Source organism: Odontesthes bonariensis, chromosome 18 (genome assembly GCF_027942865.1).
Source record: "Odontesthes bonariensis isolate fOdoBon6 chromosome 18, fOdoBon6.hap1, whole genome shotgun sequence".
Taxonomy (NCBI): Eukaryota; Metazoa; Chordata; class Actinopteri; order Atheriniformes; family Atherinopsidae; genus Odontesthes; species Odontesthes bonariensis.
Genome location: NC_134523.1, coordinates 9,210,319 through 9,237,406, shown reverse-complemented (window position 1 = coordinate 9,237,406; position 27,088 = coordinate 9,210,319). Strand labels below are relative to the sequence as shown.

Sequence of the window (27,088 nt, the reverse complement as noted above, 5' to 3'; positions counted from 1 at the left end):
CCAAACAATGTTTTTCAGTTCTTGCACAGGGAGGTACAGTAAATCAAGCTTGGCTTTGCCTGAAGTGGACATCTTTGTCCTGTGGTTTCCACATGTGCAAAGTATGTACAATAAAGTCCTTTGAACAATGTGTTTTCCTAACCAAAAGGCATTGCAGAAATTTAGTAAAAGACCCAGTATGTTCGAATTTAAAGCAATTTTATACTTGTAATTACACTAACAATTTTCTGTGTAAGACTGTCCATCAACGACCCAAGTTATCCATTTGCAGTATTTGCAAGTGTTTGTGTGAGTGTGTGACAGTGAAGTGAAGACAAATGCACTCCCACAGAGAGCTGCCCAAGTCAGCCTGGCCTGCTGAGTGAAGCCCTGTGGTAATGTTTAGCTTAAGGGGTGAAAAAGAAGGTGAGTGGGAGAAAGCAAGGGGGAAGGATGAGGGGATGACAGGGCTGGGGCTCTGTGTGTAGAGTTAGTGAAGAGAGTAAAGAAGGTAGTGGCTGAAGGAAGGGAAGGATGGGTCATGGAGGAGTGACGGGGAGAAGGAGGGAAGGAAGGATGAAAGGTCCAACGGGGATGAAGCACAGGAGGCGTCCCGCTTGAGCATGTCAGTCAGTCGTCTCTCACTGACACCTGAACCTCCGCTGACCTGGTCGTGACTGCCTCTCTGGCACAGGAGATATCATTCGGTGTGTGGGGGGGTGACCTTTGACCTTTCACCTCCTCATCACCACCACAGCACTCACCCAGCCTTCTCAAGAACCCCTTTACCCGCTTCCCTGCCTTCATTTCTTTTCAGCTCCTTCCCCTCCTTCCCCTCCACCCCTTCACCATTACTTTGGTTACCCAAACACTTACAGATTCATTCACCGTTTCCAAATGTAAAGAAGTTATACCTGCAGTAATGGCACAAATTAATTTAAATGTGTTAATATTGTACATTTTAGACTCCCAAAAAATTTGTAATAAAAAAAAGAATTATAGTCTTATAATATGGTTTCATTTGCTCTATAAGCATTAATTATGTGTAGAAAACTTGATCACCTTAGGCCATTTATGATTACGGACACGGAAATGAATAAATTAGGTGATCATGGAGGGAAATGAGGGCATAGCAGAAAATATAGGAGCAAGGGTTTAAACTGGTTGTTCCCAATTTACATTTTTGTAATTTCACCAAGAGAAGATTGTTATTACACTTATGGTGCATTCACTCAAATTGTATGAGCACTATATAAAGTACAATATGAGCTGTACACTAATTTGAACTAAATATAACATGTACGGTAGTATTTGGAATACCAGAAAACAAATATGCATCATCATGGATCTTCTACTCATTCGGAAGAAATCTTACATATGCATCGGCCCATCTGACCTCTTCTATTGTATAACAATACAAAGTGCTTCAAAAGTCACACTGATGTCAATTATGACAGACAGCAATAATTTGTGTTGTGTCCAGTGGTGGACCAAAAACTGTGTAGACTACATCAAATGTCCATATAAATGTTTACAGTAGCTATATTACTTTTTTGTTGGAATTAATTATTTGATGCATCAGTTTTGCAATTGAAAAAGCTGTCATTCCGTTACTTTTTCAAATAGGTACATTGCCCTCCCATCAACATGAAATAAAAAAGCACTGATTTCATATCAAGACACAAGCCAGGAGGAGTATCCAGTCATACCAGTGAGTCAGCGTACATGTTTGTGCTTTTAGTTTGGCTGAAGCTGACACTCTGAGGGGAAATAAACAAATGTGTCCACTGTTATGACATTTGATTTTAAATCAATGAAAAATACTACATTCAAACTTAGATGCACAGATGGCAACAGATTGCAAAGAGGTGGTCATTTTCGGTTATGTCAAATTCTTTTACAAGCTACTTTTCTCAGTTGGTTATATCGTAACAAGACTGTTCTCCTCTCTAAAATTACCCCACGGGACGTTTATTCATGTAGGCAATAACAATCAGTGGCAAAGTTCCATCAATATGTGGCCTCTAGCGGTACTGAGAGCAATTGCATTTGAATTATGAAAAAAGATTTTCATCATGGTGACAGAGGTTGAATACGCACTATGTATTTTAGTCCAAACCATCTTAACCACAACCAAGTAGTTTTAGTTTGTAGTTTTAAAAGCACCCATGGTTAAAAGCACACCATTGTACCTTCCACCCCTCTTTCCACCATATGAGGACTTCACTTGTTAAAGAAAGCTCGTGAGAATGAAGATTGCCCTTTTGTAGAAATGCTCTTAAAAAGTAATATGCAGTTTGTGGCAAATATTGCAGACTGCATTCGTCAGTAGTATGTACGCATATGGAGCCTTTGTCCTGGCTGGGAGTAGTAACTTCTTTGCATTTTCATTGCCTGGCAACCTCACAGGATCCACTACTGCAGAAAGTTACTGCACCGTTGCAAGAAATAGTCACATAACGCGTCATAAAAGCACAATATCTGGCATTGTTGATTACTCTGTGGTGTGTAGTCTGTGACCTACTTGGCTCTATGAAGCTCATAAAAATTTCAACACCACTGTAACCTTTTCAGAACTGAAATATTCTTAAGATTTCATACTAATAGACCTATTCATCAAACCAGTAATACTCCCCCCAACCCTGTTGTGTCTTCAGTCTAAGCACTTCTTGTTGTTCTTTACAGATATGGCATATAGAAGAGTACTGTTGTTTCTAATAGCTACATTTTAAAAAGTACAAGTAACTGCAATGTGTTATATAAACAAATATTTTGAAGGTTTAAACTAAATTACAATTGACTTTGCACTTTGAATATTGAATGAATTGAATACACCCACAGGACATGCATAAAGGTCTTTGTAGTGTTTGAAGTGAAAATACTGCCTATAATGAGTTGTTTCTATGTGCAGTGACATCTTCTGTGACAGTGTAGAATCAGTAGAGAATTACATCTTCTGTGATCTTACATATTCTGAAAATAACCCTTTTCTAATTGTGACCTGAGATGGATAAAGCAACACAAGTACACACACGCGCACACCACACCATGCATATATATCCCTTGAGAGTCGCATCTAATCCAGGGTTTACATTGTTAGGACAACAGGGATAATCCTGCTAACAGGGTGTTTATCTAGAAAGTGCAACCGTTGAATCCCCAACACACACAGTATTGACCTGGAGAGAGAAATAGCAAGGGGGTGAGAAAGCAAAGAACGTAGAGGAGTGTTAGACAGGACAACAAAGAAAGGTGAACAAAGAAAAGAGGAAAGGAAGCTGGAAATAAGACATGACACTAAAAGGTTGAACTGGAGGAAGCACACAGACAGAGATGATAGAAAGGTCTGTGCTGTCAGGTATGTAGATGAGTGCGTGATGGCATCAATGCTGGAGTGGACACAACCGGTCCCTCAGGAAGACACGCACATCAGTCACAACACATGCACACATGCATGGGCTCAGCAATAGAGCATATAAGCCTTAATTAGACATAGATAACACGGACGCCTGAGCATAACACACATCAATAGAATAAGCTAAAAAGGGTTGAGATAGAGACTTCCTGTGGTAAAATAGATAGTCTGCAACCAAACTGAATACATTTCTGGTAAGATCATGAAAATCTTGTCTATTTCATATTTGTATATGTATATTCATTGCCTGCTGATTTGTATAGAAAACCTCAAAAGCAAAAGCCTAAACATGTTTTTTAAATTATTATTCCTATCAATTACTTATCGATTGAAATCTTAAACTAACCATGAATGCTTTATGCCGAACCCTTACAAACCACAGCTGACAGCAAAATAGGAAATGGAAAAGTTGTTAGACAATGCTGTGACTCAAACCTGCTTCTCCTGCTTGACAGTCCACACTGTAAAGCCAATGACTACCAATACTACCTCCTCATAAGTATTTTTGAACATTTGATGCCTGTAAATTATGACAGTTCTCCGTAATAAAGAACAGAAGCATGTTACACTTTTTCAAGCTATTCTTTTCTTTTAAAGATCTCATCTAGTACTAGAGGCCTTTATTTGACAGTAGCTGAACAGGATAAGCAAAGAAGGGGGAGATAAGACGCAACAATGACCCACAGGCCGGTTGCGATGAAGACCAACAGCTTCCACGGAGCACATGGGGCACCCACCCAACCAGTTGAACCACACTGTGTCCCTTTTGAAGGCAATTTTTTACCTTCCTAAACCCTGCTGCTTTTAGCACAACTCCCCACCTGGTGTGATGCAGCTTTGGTGGTCATATTTTCTTTCCGACCTTGTTGAAGTAATGAGTTCTAACAGAAAATTGCTGAAGCTACAGTGATCACATCTGTATTACTTTTCGTTGCACTGAATTTAGAATTTGAAGCTCTTACCTTTGAAATAGCCTTGGATCACATACCACACACTTCAAGTTAAAGAAGATACCATTTTTGTGAGTACATTCAGTTTAAAACTATTCTATATATTACTGATATTCCACAGGAATGTTCTCACCTTTGCTACATAATGCGTTGACCTAAAGCATATCTGACAGGGACATTTAAGTAAATGAATCATCTTTAAAATGATAGTCTACAAAATATCTTCTTTGCCATTTAATCATTATTTTTCTTTAGTGCTTTACTGGTGACTCCAATCTACACAACCCTGAGCTATAAAGTAAATGGACAAATTTATAGACCTCTTTGGAGACCAACTTTAAATCAAGTACTGTATCCAATGCTGTGAATTATTTTATTCAGATTTTACCGTTTGTGACACTGTTTTCTGTTTGTGGTTGGTTGATATTTATATGACGACCCAGTGCTCAAGCTAACTGCTGAATCTGTCCTCCTCCGCAAACGGTTCATTATGCTGGGAATAGAAAAACGCATTGCTTCCAGTGTGCAAGCGAATACATCCTGAAGATATTACCAGCACAAGATGCATATTGGGGTAAGTTTCATCACTTGGGCATGGGACTGAATTGATGATGTTCAGTGCCAGAGGTAGATGTCACTTAAGTCCTCATTTCCATAGAAGATTAGTAGCTTAATACTCCAACACAAGCCATTCCTGGTGTGAGGCCCCACTCTCACTCCATCATCCCTTCATGCATCAGCTAGATTGCTCCATGATGCTATAAGATCATAAACGTTCACGTATTTTTCTGAATGTATTCATCTTTGTAGCGTACTATGGTATAAATGCACTTCAATATCTCTGTTTGAAGTAATAAAACAGAAATAACTTATCAATACAGTGAAAGTTTAAACTTGTTTAGCTTCAACAGCTAATACTTGTGCTTTGTCCACTGTGCTCCAGGCACTGGTCATTTTGTGGTGTATTCTATAGGTGTTTCCATTAAACTGTGAAGTGAATATGAAGCAAACTTTTGAAATGTTGCTTCATATTCAAATGCACAAATGGCTTATTTCCATTATTTGGTTTTGACTGAATGAACTAGGCTGCATAATGTTGTCATACAGGTTGTGGTAAAAGCTACATTACATGGCAGTTATTAACAGTACATTAGAGCTAACTGGAAACAAAAACTTTGAGGAAAAAGACTCGAGCTGCTTTTGCCACAAATAAAAGAAAGTTGATGCGAGGTCCTCTGGAATTCTTTTCAACTTGATATGTTGTGGTTCTTCTTTCATGTTAGAGAGACTTGGGAATTTTTATTCTCTAAAAGCAGAAACTTGAGACTTTCATTTGATCAGTCATTTTTTTTACACCCATTGTTTTGCATTGGGTTTTTCTATCCTCACCCGATACACATCAATTATTTAAAAAAAATATCAATAAAAGTACCTCAAGGGAACCTAAAAACATTTGTATTGCAAAACTGCTTTGTTTTCCACTTTCATCAACTTTTTCTGATGTGCAAGTTCAAAATGTGCATTGAAAATCAACTAATAGAAACCTAACTCTTGACTTGTTTTCTGCCTTCAACAACTGAAACAGAACCTTCATTGAGTTTTAGGACCACCTTATATACACATTAAATAATAAGAGTAAAATATGAAAACAAGGCAATTAAAAAGCACAAATGAAATAAAAGCTCAGTCTCACCGGAATCCTTTCAATAGGTTCATTTGTTTGCATCTCTAAAATAGTTGTGTCACAATAATGGTTGTACATTGTAATATGGCAACGTATCCCAAGGCTGTTGTCTTCTGTTGGCAGCATCAATGTGACATGATGGGAATCTCATCCCATTAAAAGTGAAATGGGTAAGCTCTGACAATGTATAGGATTTCTAAATGGAATTGTGTATTTTTATAGTATGTAAACCTAACGGTGTATGTTAATTCTAACAGAAAACATTTGTTATTAACTCCTAACCCTAACCATTTATGACTGAGAAGTGACAATACTGTGTAAAAGGTTGTACAGGGAGGGTCTCGAGTTTGCAATGTGTTGGAATTAGGTCAAGAATTATCTACTTCCACCACCCCCACCTTAATTCTTATAGGTGTTTGTGACAAAATCAATGTTGTCAAATCTGAAGCAAGATTTGGAAAGTAGACATAAAGATATACTTTGAGAGTGGTGTGAAAGCCAGCACATTGTAAGACATATTGGGACGTTGAATGTCGATATAATGTGAGTTGGCCTTTATGGACAACAGAGTAGTAATCCATCCTTCCATTTTCTATACCCGCTTAATCCAATTTAGGGTCGTGGGTGGGCTGGAGCCTATCCCAGCTGTCATATGGAAAGAAGCAGGGTACACCCTGGACAGGTCGCCAGTCCATCACAGCAGAATAGTAATTGAAAACATAATAATAGTACAATTTTGGAGCCCTGAAACTGTAACATTTTGTGCTGTTGACCAACGCAGCCATTACTTGCTCTGTTATAAGAGCGTGTTGGAAACGACTAAATCGTGCAAACAAATTGTGTCCATGTGCAAATGTGACTTCAAAATCTTTTCTTCTTTTGTGGCCTCAAAGTGGCTTCTTATATTACCACACAAGAGCGATGAATTGTGTTACTCAGTTGGCTTACAGTTTGTTTTCAAAACTCCCACAGGAACAGTGGTGGTCACACAACACAGCAAAAGAAGTATGGGATGAGTTAAAGACGAAGGTGCCGAAATGTCAAACACTGTATTTCACAGTTTTTCATGTTTAGGATTAATTGCTCTTTTTGTGTTTGTGTAATGAAAATGATTGAAGACATTTAAAGTGTAGTCCTTAAACAAAAACGAAGAGCTGTAAATAATTACAGGTCCCCTTCAAAACAAGTTACAGTTAACAACTAAAGCAGAAGAAATTGCTCTTTTAATTTTATGTGCACATTGTCGTCTCGACAGTGGATGGCTTCTGCACACAGGCAAACTGTACCACACAGTCATGTTCACCCACAGATTATACCCTATACACTTTTCTCTGCATGGGCTCAAACTTCCGTGGCTAAATGCCAGTCCTAATGCTGGCTGTCGGAATATTGCCTTGGATGGCATTAAGTCCCGTTTTGGGGGAGATTAGGCAGGCAAGGGGGGATATCGGCAAAACAGTGGCAAACTTTAGCATGCATGTCAGGGCCGGGGGGAGTCTCTCCAAGCCAAATGCCAGTCTATAGATCGCAGAGGGGACTAAAGATCACATCATCGTCCATCCGGACATTGGTGACACCGGACAGCAGACAAGAGAAAGGGAGGGAGGACCAAATGATGCCTGCTAGGAAGAGGCATTATAGACAGCCGCTGTCATTACAGGGCAAACATGCACTAGTTCAAGAGCACAAATGTAAATACACACACTGGGTAACACACACGCGCCGTGACGACGCTATAGACAAGTGCTGTCATTAGAAGAGTCTCTGTGGAGCTTAAATGATAACGAGAAAGGGGGAGGAAGAGCAGGGAGATGCTGAGGAGGTTGACTGTCCAGCTGTCTGCAGGTGTGCTTGTGGCATTGGAGAGGTCAGCTTGCTTTAACATGCAGCAGTAACACAAATGACACAAGATGCACACTAAAAGCACACACTTTCATTGCTATTCATTCTCATTGAATGGCTGAAGCGTACAATACTTGGATCTGGTAAATGTAGATATTTATTTTTCTCAACCAGAATCAGATAATGCTATATCTTCATCGTATGTCTGCTCTTAGTGTATAATTATTCAATACGATGTCTCATACAGGTTTTGTCTGTTTAATCAAGACTTCCACAAATCAAATATCCACAAATATTCCACAAATTTTATTTTAACAAGGAGAACTCGAAAAGTTTCAGCCAGATGACACAACCCTCAGTACTCTCAAAGGAAAAATACAAAAAATGTACTTATTAAAGAGCACTCTGACAAACAAAGGATAAACAGGACAAATTAAAGGACTGGAATGGCACTACCCACAATAAATTAAACAAATTAATAAATAAATAGTGGCCAGCATGTTTCTCAGCATACACCGTAGTCATCCAGTCACAGCAACGCTACATGCTCTCTGGTACTGTAGACCAGGTGAATGAGGTTGAAGAGGAGAAGGATACTAAAGGTTTTAGAGATATGCAGCAAGTTGATATTTGGCTTATTTAATGTTGCCAATGAGAAAATAATATGATGTGTTTTTGGTCTAAGAGTTAGGGTTTGAAGTGAAAAGAACATGGAAATACACACAATCAAATCGAATGATGAAAAGTTCTGCACCAATTTGACAACATATAAAGAGGAGTGACAGGCTCAGTCAAAGGTTTTCAACACTGCAGTGAGGGGGAACAGTGGCTCTGTTATACTGTAGTTGGAAATTTACGAGTTGGTTTGCTTGTCCACTTGTCACTGAGAAAGAAGGGTCACTGCAACTCAGCACAACATTTTTCTGAGAGATAATCTTTTTTCTGCAATGACACGTGTCTTTTCTGATAGGTTGACAATGCCTCCATTTAGCCCATGAAAGGGTTCATGGATGATTTGCAGATGAAAATGATTTGAATCATGTGGCTTTCAGTCGCTTGATGTCAACCTGCCATGGCAGATTATGGGGCTGATATGTTTGACAGCGCTTTTCACCACAATCATCAAAACACTAAATGGAGAAAAATCTTTTGCAAGACTGGGGCTCCATCCACAGAGTTACACAGACTAAGTGTTTCAGTTGTTCTGCCAGCAAACAGCGGCCCAACACCTTGCTGAGAGACTTTAGATTTTTATAATATGTCACATATACAAAATAAACTGTGAATAAATTAACAATAAGCACAATGAGAGGTACTTTCACTAGTTGGACACACAACACAGTCTGGACCATATGCCACAAGCTAAATGCGTGAAGAAGAATTAAAGAGGAATTACTCCCACTGTGGAACATAGTGGCAATGGAGGGTCAGAATTGTGCACATGATTCCTTTAGCCAAAAACAATGCAGTCATGCTGGAAATTGGAAAACTGATGAAAATACATTATGAATGTAAGCAGTTATATGAGACATGTTTATGACCATCATAAATCTGAAAAATTTAAGTCACGATCACCTCTGAGAACCACAGTGCTGACAAAAATAAATAGATAAAATAATAGCATGCCCACTGCTTCTCTGTTAGAGTCTCGGCTCCAACAGTGCGATAAAAAGCTCTCATCTTGCTGTGTTAACACAGCCATAAGCATACAGTTTCTTGCAGATTTTACGCAGACTCAATTTGTTGTGCTAAACTTACTGTTACGAGTACCGGAGATTCTTATCTCGACTGCTCTTTGCCTAAAGGGGACAGGCTATCAGGCTATCAGTGCATAGTTTCACTCCAACTCTCAGACTCCCACAGTGCGATGCGCTTCAGGGCGTGTACATACGAGAGGCTTTGAGTTACACTAAGCCTAACGTGTCACTAAAACATTTCTCTTATTCTTTACAATAACAACACTGCCTGTTTTGATATCCATGTAGACTACTGCAATGAAACAGTCAAGTATTTGGGATTCATAAACAAGGGTCTGGGGGAGATCCTCAGCTTCCAGCTGAAAATATGATATATCATTAAATATGCTTGTATCACTTAAAGCTCAATCAGAACTGATAACTAGACAAGTGCGTCAAATAGATCACATTAAGCCGACAACAGGCTAAATCCTTAACATGATCTGATCTGCTTTCTCATGTCAGAAACCATCACAAAGGTCGAGCGCTCCATTTTGCATCAGTTAACACATAAATTGCTCCCTAATCCCTCCCAGATTGTGTTTCCAGCGGTCTTCTGTCACAGCACACGTGAGCACCATTGCTCTTCCTATGAGGAGGACGAGCAGGTGGTTCTCAGGTAAAATGGTGTCAGGTGAGTTCAAACACCCCGATAATCGCTTCACGTCCCCCCCAGCAGAATCCACAACTCACATCATCTGCAAACTCCACCTGACATGGAGACGTTTGACTTGAGGTGCTGAAACCTGCCTTCTTCTCTGAAGCTGTGTGCGTCCAAATTTCCGTGTAAAAGTAGTCAGAGGACTTTTGCGGTTCTCACTGCCATATGTCAGTGAGTATCTCCTTGAGGGCATTTTAGCATGTGCTGTTTCACCTGTCTACTTATTCATGAGACCAAAGGCTCAGGTCCTTGATATCAAAGGCTTGGCTCAGGCTCTATTTCCTTATTGACAAGCACTGCTGGCTCTGCAGTTCAGGGTTTGGGATTATGTTTTGGCTTTGTGTGCTGACCTTACATCTTTGGCTAAATAGCATAATAAAAGACACCCCTATGGAGGTTGAATTATAATTTTTTTTTTTTTTTAAAAAAGCACAAAATTATGCAAAATAAGGGGCAGATATGACAAGGAAACAACTCATTTTCAATCACAGTATTTTTAGTTAGGTCCCTGGAGATAAAGATGCCTCTTTACATTTCTGGAAACCTTGTATTTGTATATTGTCAGTGTTTCTCATGCTGCCAATTTATGTCTTTCAACTAAAACTGGCAGGATGCACAGCTACCAAAAATAGTGTATTTGCATTCAGAAGGTAAGGTATTGTATGATACACTGGTAAAAGGGACAAAAAGCCTTCTTATTGTGGGGAAGTGTCATTTTAAAGTTAGAAATACCCAGCCTCTTCTCTCTTTTTTTGAGCCAATAAGCATGTCAATGATTGTGATAAGCTTTGGCTAAATGTTATGGTTAGTAGAATGTTAAGTCAGTTTTTGGTTCACTTTTGGAAAAAAAAAAAAAAAACAACGCTCACACACGTAAAACTGTATACCTTTTGTTTTTTGTATAAAAAAAAAAGAAAAAAGATCATCAAGATGCATCATTTAAAATTGCATGCATATTTGATTTTGGTTGATTCGTTAATTACAAATTGCCGGAGGAGATCATTCTTTTTTAGCAGAGTTAAAGTTAGATTAAAATGTTTGGTAAAAAAAACACTTATATTTGGCCTGGGTGCATTTTCAAGTACAATGTCTGGGTTTCTATTTTTACAGGTTTAAACTGCTGAAAGATTGGGAAAATATTGGGAAAATATTAGGGTGGAAGTTGTGGCAGAGTTGGGCAGAGCAGAATATGAAATAGCAAAGTAACACTTAATAACAACCCATTTCTAACAGAGGTGGGAATTGATAGCACCAACTGCTGTAGTTTTGAAACACTGGATTTGAGCTCCTTTGTAATATCTTCTCTGGCAAATGTTTTTGATGAGTGACATGTCTGGACTGCAGGAAGGTCAGTTTAGCATGGAGATTTGTATACTATAGATATTACTGTTATATGTGCAGAATGTGGCTTTGCATCCAGATTTAATCTGAAAAGCAGCGTATATGCTGCTCCAAAACCTGAATATTTTCTTAGGCATTTATGGTTGCACTGACTGATCTATGTGTAATGTACTGCAATCAGGGGTAGTGCTGATCATATTTCATATCCATTAGAACAGTGTAGGTTTTTTATACAATAATAATCTTGTTATCATTCCTCTCAAACTACCAGTTTATAACTGCTGATGGTGCAGATCCTTCACCTTGTCCTCTGCCATGTTGCACCATATGTTACTAGTAACTCACAAGACACAAAACATCTACCTTTTGAAGTTTTAATGGCCACCACAGCATTCTTAAAAAACTCAGAAGGGGAAGGTGAGGTGAGGGGTATTGATACTATTCCAGTTTCTTCGGTAGATGTTATTACAATGTTTACACTGAACCATGTGACGGGGGTTGAACATCGTGCCTCTTTTTGTGAATCATTGCAATAATAATATGTATGATTAGGTATGCTCAGTTTTACCATCCTTGATCCAGGCCATTCTTAATTGTGAAATGTTATGTGTAAACTGAAGAGCGTGAGTGGATGCTTGAGTGTGTGTTTCTGTCTGTCAGGTGCTGGTGCTCACATTAGTCATGTAAAAAAACAAAGGACTCGGGGAAGCTGTGATGGCCAACACAAAGAGCATCCAGGTTCCTCTCAGTGACACCCGATCTCTTGTGTGTTTGCATGCACATGTGTATGTGTGGGTAGATAAGTGTGTGCGTATGCAATGGGGCGCTTTCATTTGGGGGTGAGGGCGCCTCATTGGCTGCTATGTTGGGGTCAACCCAAGGTCAGGACATGTGTGATGGATGGACCTCTGTCTCTAGACCACTACCCAGCCCGCTCCCAGTCCTCTCTCCTCCTGTGGGCCTCCGACTCGCTGAAGTACCCTGGCTGTGCTCTGCTATTTTCACATCTCTTTGTGTAACTCCACTTGGCACCCCCAAGTAGAAGGGCTTCATCAGGCAGAAAGGAGCTCAAAGAAAACTGCAGACAACTCTTTGAGGTGAGTTCTGCTGTCAAGATGTGGAGGTACAGCCCTTCAGCCTGTGTTGCTCATGTAACCTCTGCTTTACCTTCCTCTAATCACGCACATCCCTTCATCCCTGTCCTATACTTTCTCACACTTTGGCATCTCAGTCCAACACACATAGCAGGACAGACAGACACTAACCACATGATGTCATCTCTCTTCTTCTTGCCCTCCTTCTCTTCTTCCATCACATTGTCAATCCCTCCATCGGCTCCTTCCCTCTATCGGCACTTGGAGACGCACATCTGTCGATGGAGGAATTCATTTTACCTGCCAATCACAACAGGAGAGTGGTCAATGAGCGCAGACGTGCCAATATCTCGACTACCGTGATGAGTGACTTCTGTCTGTCTGTCTGTCTGGGCTTACAGTACTTTGTTTCTGAGCGTATGTTTTCACTAACAGACAAAGACTATGTATCTGAGAGCAGAAACTGCCTCATTGTCTTGATTTCATTTTTCTGAGCTGCGTATGTAGTGCACAGTAACACAACCATGGATCACCATGGATAAACAAACTACAACTGTCATTTGCAACAAAATGTTCTGATCAAGCAGGCATCTACTAGCTGTTCACTAAAAGTGACAAAGTGACTGTCCATGCAGCTTATATTTGTACATCTTCTGAGACACATGGGATTTCTCTTTAACAATGGAGAAATTGGACTCTACCTTAACAAATCCATAGGTTTTGATGGTAAAACTTCTTGACATTTATCGTTGATGAAATACCTTTTCTATGCAAAAGTCTTTCAGTTGGAATCTTCCGATCTCAGGTTCAGTAAATGTCTCAGATCTCCATGGTCTCTCTTTTCTTGTCAGTCTTTTGTATGCATAAGCAGACACACACAGATACGCAATTATGAGAAACATTAGAACATAAACTCAGAGGAAGAAATGTTTTGCCACATATCTAATTGTCCTATCGTGCTTGTTTTTGGATCTGTTTAAAAGCAAATTCATGGCACATACCTTTTGAACAGTATTTAATCTCATAGTCAGAGTGAAAGTGTGTGTGGGCTGCAAGTTAAACACCTGTGCACTGTTAGATGGTGGCCTTTGAGTGTTTTTTCTTAACTTGGCTTCCTTTTTGGGCCTCACAAACCATTTTACCTTATGGTGCTGCTGGAGAAAAAGAATCTCACTTTCCCAGTGGGATTATTTTCTTCATTGTTATTGTAAATTTTGTGTTATGGAACGCATGCTTGGCTATATCATCAATAAATTATTTTTACAGTCTTTGTCAGGCAATATACTGTAGCTTTGATTGAATTGAGGCGCTCTATTCAACAGATTTTGTGCAGTTTTTGAGAAAAGGTTTTACGGTAAGAAACAGTCCCTGATACCCCTGTTAATACAACAGAAGTTATAACTGAGACTTCATTATTCTAATGCTAGTGTAGTGCACCATTCAGTTTATTGTTATGTTCAGAGGAAAATGTAAACACAAGAAACTGCGTTGGAACACGACAAAAACCACAAGTCACTTTCAAAATGTTTTTCATTTCTACAAAAAAAATGTGAAATAAAATAAAAAGTAGAAACATACACGTTTGATATTTTACTATAACCTGATCATTAAAATACTGTAGTTTAAACAGTCAGAACAAGTCCGAATTATTCTTCCTGTACGAAATTATTTTACTTTGAAATACGTCCATGCTGGTCATTGCTCCAATTGAACCGAGGAAAATATAGAGAGCAACTTTATTTAAGGCTATTTATTCCCAGTAAATTACTTCACAATATGTAGATTTATTGTGACAATTCAGAATCAGAGTTCATGTTGTGTATCTAAGAGTTGATTTCAAATACAGGGAACGAAAGACAACGAAAACAAAGGAATGACCTAAACCATTGCTATTGCCTCCAGAGCATCGATCTCAGACAATCCATGTAAGAAACTCGTTTTTCAAAGAGCATTCCAAAAATAATTCTTATTACTCGCACAAATATCTGGTTGTTATGAGCCGGACATCAAGTCTGCGCAAATTAATTCTCGACATAATTTTTGCATTACCTCTTCGAGCCTAAAACATTTATTCCTCCTTCCCATAGCCTCTGTGGTCCAGTGGTTTGACTTCAACATCTGTTATCGTCCTTGTGTTTATCTCAGGGCCTTAATGGGAACCATCAGGACCGACAAGATTCTAACGAATCTTTCTTTTTTTTTTTTTTTTTACCCCCTCGGACAGTATTTCGGTCAAACAGGCCGTCACAGCCGGAGTGCGACTGGTCTGTAAACTGTAGTTTAGATTGGGGTGGTGCTGTGACAACAAACTCAAACCATGACCCGGGATTGACCCTGGGGTTTCATTTGAGGATCAGCTGCGTTTCACTCTGTGAGGCTCCTGTAGCGCACAGCAGAGTGTGTGTGTGTGTGTGTGTGGGGGGGGGGGGGGGGGTATATATTCCTGGACCCTACTTACAACGTAGGGTCCAGGAATACCAAAGGTTCCCTTAAAGCTCTCCAGAAACACAGGTAGAGATTATGATTTGTCCATTATTGCCGTATCCAAAATCATCTTCGCAGCCTTGAATGGTAAAAGTAAAAATATCATCAAGAATAAAATGTCTTCAATTTTACTCTCTATTTGAAATGAGAGATTTGATTATAATTTCAAATTTACGCCAAGAGTCTCGATTTATGTTCAGATAAAAAGAAGAAACATGTTAGACCCTGAAAAAAAATCAAATATACGGCTGTCCCTGGTCCCTGTCCCTGATCATAATGGCTGCTAAATACAGGGACACCGAACGTGTAATCTGAAGAATCGCCATGTAAATATATCACAAAGGTAGGGTGATTTTTGGAGTTTTCAGATACTCAAATCAAATCCAAATATATTATTCTTGATAGAAATAGATATAGTTCCCAAAACCTACATAGCCTATTTGTAGATTAAAAATATGTATATCGGTATAATTCAATTTTCAAGCATAAACAACTGAGTACTTTTTCGTTTTGTATTATTACTTTATTCGTTTATTCTGTTGGGAAATTTCGAATTACGTTCTAGTCAGGAGAAATTTATTTAGTATGCAATAATTTTGTATATTGTCTCATTTTATTTCATTTCCTCTTGATGAATTTGTTCATAATCAAATGTTTAATACAGACGAAGTCGATAGGCTTTGATATAAGTTTTTAAATCCAACTGGCCTCACAAACATGCCCCCGAGCAAGAAGTGTGTTCACATGCTTTACTATTTACACCGAAACAATTAAAAAATGAGGGCGTCTGTAGTTACCAAACTAAAGTTAGCCTACAGCCTTACAAAACATCCGTTGTCCTCTGTGTAGAAAAAAAAAATCAACACAAGTATGTACCGAAAATAGACAATAGATCAAATATTTTGTTAAGGAAGAGAGCTTAATAAGAAGGCAAAGACGATCCTCAGCATAACTTACTCTCCTGTTCCATGTGTGTTGTTGTTGTTGGAATGGGCGGCCTGTGCTGCAGCCTCGGCGGCTCTGCGCAGCTCGAATACAGCAGCTCCCGCAGGTGGATCCAAGGAAAAGGTGAATGTCGCTCATTAATCATGGCAAGTTGGGAGTTTCTTTGCCCTTGTATGGTAGGATGGACTCGCATCCTGCACACCAGGAATTAAAACAACACATGAACCAGGAAACGCCAACCCAGTTCCCAAGGCGCCAAATGCAGCCATGTTGCTATAAATTTGTTTCGAAATCATGTTTATCAGGCTTAAATGGCTCAAAACAGCATTTGAAACGGTTTATTTATTTACCTAAAACTATGCTCGCACACTATTTGCTGGTTGTACGACAATGCTGTGCTGCAAGTTTTCACAGTTCATCTTGTCATCAGCTGGGGGTGATGACACCTCTATGTATCTTGGGGAACTGAGGAGTTGACGCTGACAGTAGCGGTGGGGCTCCCATCCTTGTCAATGGCCTAACCTCGATACTTCAATCAATAGTTTCTTTTTTGTCCCTTCAAAGCCGAGAGCTCGATAAGGTTGTCATCACAAATGACGCTGACTCCCGCGCTCTCATCTTCCTCCTGGATAAACATGCCTTTATTATGCCAATAACTCCTGCAGCCCAGGGACGGAAGCGCGCACGGCTGCATACATTGAATGACTTAAAAGAGTAAAACAAGCACGTGGAGTTTCTGTAGTTTCTCAGACTGGATAGATGTTTGCTCTTTTGTCTGTGGAACTTAAATATATAGGTCCGATTGGTGGTATTATATCCAACATGAATGAACCTTGAAGTTTCTCTGGGCTCTGTTTCTCCCCACACAAGACACATAGGAAAATACTTAGTGGCAAATGCACTTTAATACACATTGTTGACCCGTAAACGTCTCTCTGGACAAAACAGTTTGTGCTCCACTTGATTAAATAGCTAGCACATAAAAGCCTGGGACATACAAAGCCTTGAATGACCGGTTCTGCAACTGATAAAACTCAGCGCCCCACTAATTATACATGAAGGTATTACGCATCATGCAGATCTCACACAATACATTCAAACAGTCGATGGACAGAGACCTAAAACACATAAGTGACAGTTTTTACGGAACCACTATAACAATTCAGTCACAAATGATTAACAAACTATAGTCATCTCGTTGATCGTGATCCCTTATTGACAGCGTCCAGTGCATCCAGACCGCATGTGGACAAGATGCACAACTTTGGCACATTTGAGGTATTTGTTTGTGTGTGCAGATTTGTGATTTGACATTTAGCAGCGCTTGTCAGGACGGGTATAAGTGTTGCACTGTTTCAACATGATCCCAACAGTTTGCACGCGTTACGTCAACTTTCAAAAGCAAATGGACATATTTTTAACCATAACCGACACTTATTTAGACAGCAGTTCTGTCGCTCTTGTAGACACACGACACAATATAAAACAAATCTAAAGCCAGTAACTGGTCCATGTTATTGTCAAAGTTCCCAAATAGTGCATTAGCTTTCATAAATGTCCATTTAAAAAGTCATCCGCCAACAAGAACTTTGGTATTCATACACTTTCACTTTTGTATACGGCCCCCGTGGCCAAGGAGGCAGTTGGTCCTCAGTTTGAGGTGTAAGGATCAGCCCCTGTGGAAGAAACCGTGGAGGATGTGGGAGAGGGCGTGGATGGGGCTGAGATTGACCTCTCAGATGCTGCATCGTCCATTTTCTCTTGAATGCTCTCTCCTGTCTCTGAGGCTGGAACTTTAGCTGGGAGAAGACCCTCTTTCTCCCGCTTTTTTTGCTTCATCCTTCTGTTCTGGAACCAAATTTTCACCTGAGTCTCATTCAGCTGCAGAGCAGCTGCAATCTCCACGCGACGCGCCCGGGTCAGGTACTTGTTGAAGTGGAATTCCTTTTCCAGTTCTGTCAGCTGCTTGGTGGTGAAGTTGGTCCGGACAGTGTTCGGCTGACCAGCATAACCGTACTCACCAGACCTTCCTGCAAACGGGGAAACAAATCGCTGTGAACAGGGCTAATCATGTTTTTGTTCTTATTATATTACACATAAACGCTGTGAGACCAACCCCTATCTCTAATCAAGAAGAATCAACTTTTACGCATCAACCAATCATCATCAGCATTTATTTAAAAAGGAACTGAACAAATGTTAGCATTTTCTAAAATATAGCTAAAGAACATGTTTTGTCGTACAAAGTATGCTAAAGTGACAGATTTAAAAATAACAAACCGACATTAAAATTGCGTGTATCCAGTGTCTTACACCCTACTTCAAAGAGCTTACATCATTTAAACCAGCTTTGCCTACAGACTGAGCCTAACATGCAGTCTGCACCCACCTGTTTTTGGTGGATTCCTTTTAACTTTCATCCAGTCGAAAGTCTGCGCAGAAGATGTGCCCTCAGACAGAGGTGAACAGCAGGCCTCCAGGTGAGCAGCATGCAGAGGTGACAGCGGGTTTGAGGCCCCAAGATAAGGGGCTGCTTGCTCGTGCCCGCCGCCATAGGCAGCGTGGGTATACTGCATCTGACCCAGGGGGGCGGCACTGTAACCATGGCGATGTTGAGAGACCATAGAAGAGGATATGTTACCAGAATACATCAGTGGGCCACACTGGGGGAATGCAGTTGTCGAATCTACTTCCTGGTTGAGCGTGTAATGGTTATAGGTAGCGCAGAAACTTTGAGGTCCATAGCTGGAGGTACAGGCCGGATGGGCCCCGTAGGAGAGACCCAGAGAGCTTGCAGTAGACTGGTATGACCCCGGCTGGTGAGGGATGCTGTCAGGAGAGGTCCTGTTTGCCATGAAATGGTCATCCGTCCCGCAATTGTTGACACTTGCCCCGCAGGACTGGAAAGTTGTAATCCCGTGGTCCGACTGAAAAGCCCTGACCGAACACGAGCCACCTTCACCACTCATCACGGAGTATTCTAAGAAGGTGCTCATTATAGCATTGTTGTACGGGGGCCGAGGGGACCGTCTTCTTCCTAGACACCCTCTGATCTCTTCCTTTTCTCACTCTTACCCCAAGTGACCGTGCCAACCTTTACCTATACTCGGTCCTTATCAGTGGAGGGAGGGGGGAGCACGGGCCGATTTCAATGAACGGGTGCTGTCACGTGGGCCCGGGTCAGCCAGTGAGGTACTTGTCCTTATCCCCTCAGCCGGTGACAGATTGGTGTTTGAGGGGCTATTTAAATTCCAAGCTCTCGTCGATCAAGGTGACGCGAGTCGCCGCTAATGTATTGGCCGAGCAAACAATGAGCTGAGAGGCAGACTGCAGCGGACAGCTCCGGGGTCGCATGAGGAGCGGGGTACTACATACACGGCGTCTTTTATAAACCCCCGCTGCGCACTTTCTCACCGGGGAGAAATTAACAGCTCACTCTCCGCAACCTCGCCACGAGGATGGCCCCGCACTCTGACCTCAGGTACGGTATTTTTGGAATAGTGAAGATGTGTGAGTCTGTGTTTGTGCGCGCGTTCACGGTCGTGCATGTGCCCTTTGCGCATAACAGCCGCGGTGTCATATGTATAACCGTGTCATTCTCCCCTAGATGGATGGATGACTAAGAGTGTGTGTTCCACTGCCACGGGCTATCTGGGAGCTATTAATGTCTCATTCCAATGCGAAATGTTTCGCGCTTGAACATTAAGGGATTTTCTCAGTAAATATTATCACAGTGTGACAGTGAGGGAGAGCCGAGGTTTCACTCCGGATTCAGACTGAGAATACGTTTATTCAGCGAAACTGATCTCTTTTTTAGCAACTTTGTTTCCCAATTAAAGTCGCAGTAGTAGAACTGTTTGGCTTCTTGGGCAACAGGCACGCCTTGTCATATGGCATTATATCCCAACACATCCTGTTTTGTACGTGTCCTTTCACGCCATGTTGTGCGGAGAAATTGCATCCCGGGCTGAACTTTTGTTCAAACCTGTTTTTGTTTCATTTAACGTCACGCGCAGAAATGCGTTAAAAAAGAATTGCCTGAAGTGGTGCCCGGTTTTTAGGCTACCACATTAAGATGGGTTGCCACAGGAGACAAAATGACAAGGCAACACATTTAACATTAAGACGATGAGATATTAATGTTTTACTCTCAGGTCATAGGGTCTGCAATCTACTCTGGTTTCACTCCAACATGTATTCATTATGCATGTATAGTGATCAAATGATATAATAATGCGAGGCCCGAAGTGGATCTAATGCACGCTCGTAGCCCGAGGTGCGAGTGTGGGCTGATTATCCTGTTAAGTTCATCAAATAAAGCTGTTGGAGAAATTAATGACCACAGAAAGCAGCGGCGGCGAGAAAAAAAACAGAGAGCAGATGCCCAACCTCTCACTGAGGAAGAAGAAGAAAGGGGAGGGAGGAAAGGATCATATGGAGGGGTGAGCGCCCCTAAAGGCTGAAGGAGATCAAGCACCTTGAATGCTCCTTAGTATGTATATGAACACCGATGATATAGATAGAGAATAGATATTATACTGCTATGTGAACAATAGTTAAGTACTATGATAATTAATGAATTTGGGTGGATGTGATAGAAACACTATAGTCAAGGAAGTGCTGTGTGTGTGTGGATGGGTGAATGCAGCTTGTAGTGAAAAAGTTATATATAAATACAGTTTAACCAGATTAGTTCGACTTAAAATATAGATGCTTTCGGAACGTTGTGCAGAAGCCCCGTTCCACTTGCTACTGTGTAAGTTTTCCTCAGCACATTTCAGAGGGGATTCGTGTTCTGTTTAGCGCTGTCTGGCGCTAATTAGATAACACACGAGTGTACAGACAGGTGAATTTACCCCACTTCTGCTAGCTGTCCAAATGTCCTAAATATTACTGTTAAAAATAACTTTATGGTTGCTTACTCTAAGATTAAACAGGATTTAAATTAGGTACTTTCTTATGCAATCTGTACTCGTTTTCTTAGGACATTGAAGGTAAAACTTATTAACTTCTTTTATGCAAAGCGAAGTTAGGAGTTTCTCCAAATTGTGATTCAGTGTATTACTTGTTTCAGGTAAATGTATAATGGGACATAAATAGCTTCCTGAAAACAGCTTTTTCAAGAGGCACTTTTTATTTTCACAAGTTCAAGAAATAGAATAAAGTGAAAGGGTGTTGCAAACTTCCCACCAGTGAAGAAAAAAAAGGAGGGGGGCGCATTAGGGTCAATACCCCCACCCACATCACCCTCCTCCCTTCTCTTAGTCTTTCCCAGCTGCCTCTGCAGAGAGTGAGTGGGCGCAGTGGATCCTGCGTCGCTTGCTCGTGGAAAGAAACTTCTCCATGTAGGCCTCGCTGCTTTCTTGGCTCTTTGTGTAAGCACATGTGCGCAGAAAAGGCGCGCTGTCTTGGAATGATTTGGTTATACAGGCCCCGTGGTTAGTCAGAGTGCAGGAGTGCAAGATCTGCCCCCGCTTTCACCCACCCGCCTCCTTTGAGCACACACACACCCTACACAACTTTCCCACTTGTGTTCAGCCAGTCAGTGAGTTGCTTATGGCTTCCAGATTATTCGATAAAGTTTCGAGCTGAGTCTCACATGTGTAGATGAGTTTCTGAATCGATCCACGCCGACTTGCGTCGCAACTGGTGGTTGTTTTAGTTATTTTCACACTCAGATCTGTTGAGGTGGACCACCCAATTGATTAATCTATGGACGTGCTAATATCTGATTCCCATAAGTCTTATCAAGAGAAATGCAATAGTGCATGACTATTCATAATCCCTGTATTGAGCTATGGACTCATACGAGTAGCAAAAGCTGCTCCCCCACCCCCCTCGTAACGCTGCAAAATCCTTTAAACTCACTTTCTTGATAAAGTAAAGCATGATTGTAATCCCCGCTCGAAGTGGAAAAAAAAACCTCTTTTTAGTAATTTGACAAATTACATGTAACACAAGTAGCCTGTCTTCAGTTCGGTCTATACTTTTCACACTGAGAAAGAGTGCAGAGTCATAACCTGAGCAGGCTGCTGCTGCTGCCGAGCCAGAGCCGTGTTTAAACAAGCCATAAAAATGAGTTATTGCAAAACGCATGCACAGACTCAGCTCCTTTAAGCTTAGGAATTGGGGAGACCCGTATGAAAACGTAAGTGGGGTTTTATTTGTGCACATTACGCCACAATTGGTCTCCTTAATGTCCGTCTCATTCATGCCACGGAGTGATTTATGAGCTCCTGAAGGCAAACATGGCTCGGGTATTTGCCTGCAACTTGCACACAACGTTAAGAGCCTTGTCATGCTCCGATCCGTGTTGGCGTGTTTGCCTTTAACCCCCATTCTCAACAGAAATTTAAGTTTGGTGTTGAAAACAGAAATAATCTATGTTACTCTGTTCGTAGCGCAGCATAGAAAAGTATTCACATTTCAGTGCATGTGTTCATGATTAGAGATAAGTTTCAATAAAACAAATGCTATCTATGTTTACAAATGGTACTAAATTAGAACAATATGGGACTAATTTGGACATATTTTGAATCGGGTCAAATGAAAATAGAAAAAAAAAATCACCAATGTTTAAAGTTGGAAATTCAACTATGGTGTGCATTTATGTTTTTTTTTTAATTGCGGCAAACTATTCAAAACAATAAATTATTAATATTCTTCAGATTATATTAGAATCAAGTTTATATTAAGAGTAATATTCTAACAAGTGTGTCCCCTCAACAACTTAATGATAACTAGACTATTTATATTCATAGCCAACCTGTTGTTTATTTGCTTCGCCTCTATCTCTCTGCATCTTACATGTCTCCTACATGAATAATTCAAGCGAAATCTTGTACTCTGGAAATTTCAAAAGAAACGACTCAAACACCAGAAGAAAGATTATAGCAAGTTAATTGTATTCTAACAAAAATATCCAAGACATTGGAAGCTATACAAAAATAAAAAAAATGAGCAGGTTCCATAGGCCTAATAGTGAAGAATTATTCACACACACTCATAATTTCCATTCCAAGAGATCAAGTTGTTATGGTAATTACAAGCCACTTAAAGTAGAGCTATTTCAGTGATTTAATTTCATCCTTACCTTGTATTAACCGTCAAGTCAAATATCAACAGAATTAATGTGCCGAATATACAAATAACATCAGAGTTAATACCGCTGTAGTCTGATATCACAAAAAAAAGCAAGGAAAAGAAATGTGTGTCATTTTAGTTAGTAGTTCAGATGCTGCAGATCGATTGTGGTTAGGGACTCCGAGAAAAAATAGAAACTGTCCGCAGTAATGTCCACGGGGCTGTCCAGAGACTCTGACAAGCTCGGCGAAGCTGCATCTGAGAGCTGTAGGCAGGAATCCGAAGAGAAAGGTTGAAAATCGTGTAAAGAAACATCCAGGGCCGAAGGACTGTCGCCATTGTCCGGGCCAGATGCCGAGCCGGGGCCCATTGTTGACATGCAGCCCGGAACAGTGGGTGACGGGTTGGGAAAATGTTTCAGATTTTTGTCATTGCTGCTCAGCGGCGCAGCAGCAAAGCTCGCGGACTCTCCATTGTGGAGCTGCTGTGTGTTGTTCTGAAAGGAGCAGGTATCTCTCTCCAGCAGGGCCCCGCTCTGCTCGTACAAGGCCCCCTCGTCCTCCTCGTCACTGTGGATGCCGTCCTCGGCACCTTGCCCTTTCCCGTCCACGTTGTGGTTCTCCTTGCTCTGGGTCTGTCGCTTGTGCTTCATGCGCCGGTTTTGGAACCATACTTTGACCTGCCTCTCCGTCAGGTCCAGCAGGGCCGCTATTTCCACCCTCCTCGGTCGGCACAGATACTTGTTGAAGTGGAACTCCTTCTCGAGCTCCAGCAGCTGTGTATTGGTGTATGCAGTTCTTAGCCGACGGGAGCCCCCTCCTCCCCCACCGCTCTCCACAATCTCAGGCGAGCCTGGAAAACAAGCAGCACGGTAGTTTGGGATTAAAACACAGGACACAACAATTACATAACCCCGACTGCCCGTAAATCTAACGCTATGTCTATCACAATCCACAAGAGAGTGGCTGACAACACGCTGCAGTAAAATGGCCGCTGGAGCAACTAACCTTAGCTTATGCAACCTTTATCTAAAAGTCATATCTGTACAAAGATTCTCATTGGGTTGTTTTATACATAAAACAGCAGACTGCACGAGCATGGACCAAACACAGTGCACTATAAAACAGTGAGGTCCATACTGGTGTGGGATTCTAATGAATGCTCCAGCTGCCCTCCACGGCAAAGGCACTCCATCACTCTTCATTACTGTCACACATCAAAACTGCGCTTCGTCTAGGGGAATAAATCATCTTACATCACCAAACTTTACCCAAACTTTTTGTCTTGCTTAACACACACAGCGACATAATAACCATAAATCTACCAGAACAAAACTACTAAGCACTTTTTCTTTTTTTCTATTTCTTTTGAAGGCCCTCGCAGGGCTTCGTTACAGCAACAGATAATAAATTTGCAGCATTTATCCCTAGCTTCGAGTCACCCACCTTTTGGAGAGAAGCACACAGGTCCACTGGAGATGGTGTTGGTAGCGGTGGAGGTCGGCAGGTGGTTCCTCTTTGAGGCTTTCTTCTCCCGCATCCACGGGTATTCCGGGGGTAAGGAAGCGGTGGGTAGCGGGCTGCATCCATCGGGGCTGTGTCTGGGTCGGCCGTGGCGCGGATGGCTGCCCGGATTCAGGCTGGGGATGGTCTGCTCAAAGGGAGGAGGAATCAGTGTCGGGCGTGAAAGCGTCGAGCTCTTGATTGATGAACTTTGAAATGAATCAGCGACAGGGGGGAAAGATGTCAGGCACTCAGCAAGCGACGGCTGACTATTGATAAAACCGCTCTCTCGCTCGAATTCGTAATTCATCTCCGCTCCCTGAGAGCCGAGGAAAGTTTGCACGCGTATTTTTATAAATGTTGCGGCTCAGTGAGGACGAGGAAGAAAAAATCATTTAAAAAAATCTCCTGGTGTTGTTTTTTCTATTTCACTGATTACGGCCGTATGGGGACCGAGCTACTATTAAACTATTGAATTCATGGAGACAAGGTTGAAATTGGACCGAATTGCATGTCACATGATTACCTCTGCCCAATGACAATTTGGGGTTTAATCAAAAGAAGCCCCTGTCTGCCTGATTGATCCAAAAACTCTGGTGAAGATCGCCTCGCTCAGCTGGGGCACGACTGTTTTTATTTACATCTTTGTCCGCTCAGTTTATCCTCCTGTCGCCCTTCCAGTCCACTCCACTAAGCTACAAAATGTGTTTTTTTAAAGAATGGCTGACGCTCACTATTACAAGGAAGGAGCCCAGCCTAGGGTGCGCGGATTCGTGCACTCCTCTTTCTCGTATTGTTTGAGGATGTCAGTCGAGAACGCCCCCACCACCAACACAGTTGCACACTCAGACACATACACAGAAACACACACACACATTTCACGCCAGTAGCTCTTCATATTTAGGCAGCCGTCAGAGGTGGAAAAACAAACCCTAAAATCTGATATTGAGACTTCTCGGTGGGAACAAAACAAGCAACCCGGTCTATTCACTGAGTGTGGACACTAGAATACGCGTGAGTCTTTAAATATCCATTAAAATGACAGATGCAGTTCATCCACTGGCATGTGTTGCAATAAAAAAGCCCTACATATTAAGCTAATACTGACAGATATGACATATTCAGAACACGTCACCCCATAAAAGCAGCAAAAACATTTACAGCCATTGTGCGGAAACTCGTTACAAGCACTCACTAAGATTGTCCAACTAAGCGGACTGTAGAAACTATATTAAGGCATATTTTCATGTATTCAATAAAAGGTTGATATTAAAACGAGGTCATGTGCGTGCACCTTTTCTCAAATGCTAAATAAAAACAGCAGCAGCTTTTTCTTCTGTGATTTCAAACGGTGGAATTTTTTGATAGCTAAAGCAGCATGATGAATTCCTTTAAATCGCTTCCAAGTCTTAAGAAAAATCATCTGTTAAGACATAGACACCACAAGACTAGACAGGGATTTATTGGAAGGACACTAGCTGTAATGTCGGGAAAAGCCTCCTCACTGTATTTCCATTATCATCCCCACCTGAAATTACAACGAAGCAAATATCAACTTGGTTACAATCGACCTTTTACAACGAATCCATTTGCAGCGTTATTATGCAGAGGGGGACGTTATTGAATCGCTCTTCTCCCCGCCATGTTTGGTTTCATTGCCCTTCCAGAATAATCTGTAAAAGCCACATACAGAAAGTTTTAAGTCAGGCAGTATTTGATTTGAAAAAAAAAGACTTAGTGAGTAACAGAGGGAAGAAGAGAAGTACAAGGCCTCTCTCAGTTTGTTGCTTATATACCAAACAAAGAGTCCTGGAAGCCTGCGCGCGATCAATCTTACTCGCCAAAAGGTCTGACAGCTCGGTGCCCTCACAACACATTTAAGGCTTCTAACTCTCCCCCAGATCAAATGCAGCCAGGAAGCCCTGAGAAACACTGGCCACTCAGATTAGAACCAGTTTCTGCTCGCAGTTATAGACTGGTTGTCGCTGGAGGGATATTTTAGAAGACAAATAAGAAGCCAGCCACACAAGATGCGACCATTTCCTTTCTGAGGGCGGTAATGCGCCAACGGTGAGTCTGAGAACGAAGCAGGCTTCTTCACCTGGCTTTTGTCCTATAATTGTGAATATACACGAGTGCGTATATTTTTCGTTTTAGTATGAGCATAGGTTTGTCAGCGGACCAGACTGTGTGAAGGACAGAGTTGCTAGGGGAAGAGACGGATGGGTTTTTTGGAATTACGCACGGGCTTTGTGTGCAAGGAAAGGAGTGGGTGGCGGCATTCAGTGGACCCCAGCCTGTCCTACACACTTATCTTTATAGCAGGTTTGATTTAGGACCACTTTCCCACGGATGAAATGAAACAAGAGGAA

The 27,088-nt window shown here is 41.3% G+C and overlaps 2 protein-coding genes and 1 long non-coding RNA gene across 3 annotated transcripts in view; all 3 read right to left on the bottom strand.

Moving 5' to 3' along the window:
* Positions 1–16,233, bottom strand: part of LOC142367665 (uncharacterized) — a 35,017-nt gene extending 18,784 nt beyond the window's left edge. Inside the window, exons 1-3 of the long non-coding RNA XR_012767146.1 lie at positions 16,144–16,233; positions 13,464–13,554; positions 12,874–13,002 (exon numbers count right to left, since the gene is read on the bottom strand). This is a non-coding gene — a long non-coding RNA (uncharacterized LOC142367665). The remainder of the gene's footprint in view (positions 1–12,873; positions 13,003–13,463; positions 13,555–16,143) is intronic.
* Positions 16,234–17,781: 1,548 nt separating this feature from the next.
* hoxa1a (homeobox A1a) lies at positions 17,782–19,133 on the bottom strand. Its single transcript, XM_075449635.1, has 2 exons — positions 18,521–19,133; positions 17,782–18,161 (listed from the first exon to the last, which is right to left on the bottom strand). The coding sequence occupies exons 1-2, from the start codon at positions 19,125–19,127 to the stop codon at positions 17,782–17,784; spliced, it is 987 nt and encodes a 328-aa protein (XP_075305750.1). The 5' UTR covers positions 19,128–19,133.
* Positions 19,134–23,014: 3,881 nt separating this feature from the next.
* Positions 23,015–25,249, bottom strand: LOC142368088 (homeobox protein Hox-A2a). Its single transcript, XM_075450150.1, has 2 exons — positions 24,660–25,249; positions 23,015–24,066 (listed from the first exon to the last, which is right to left on the bottom strand). Exons 1-2 carry the CDS (start codon positions 25,024–25,026, stop codon positions 23,354–23,356), a joined length of 1,080 nt encoding a protein of 359 aa, XP_075306265.1. The 5' UTR covers positions 25,027–25,249; the 3' UTR covers positions 23,015–23,353.
* Positions 25,250–27,088: the final 1,839 nt, after the last annotated feature.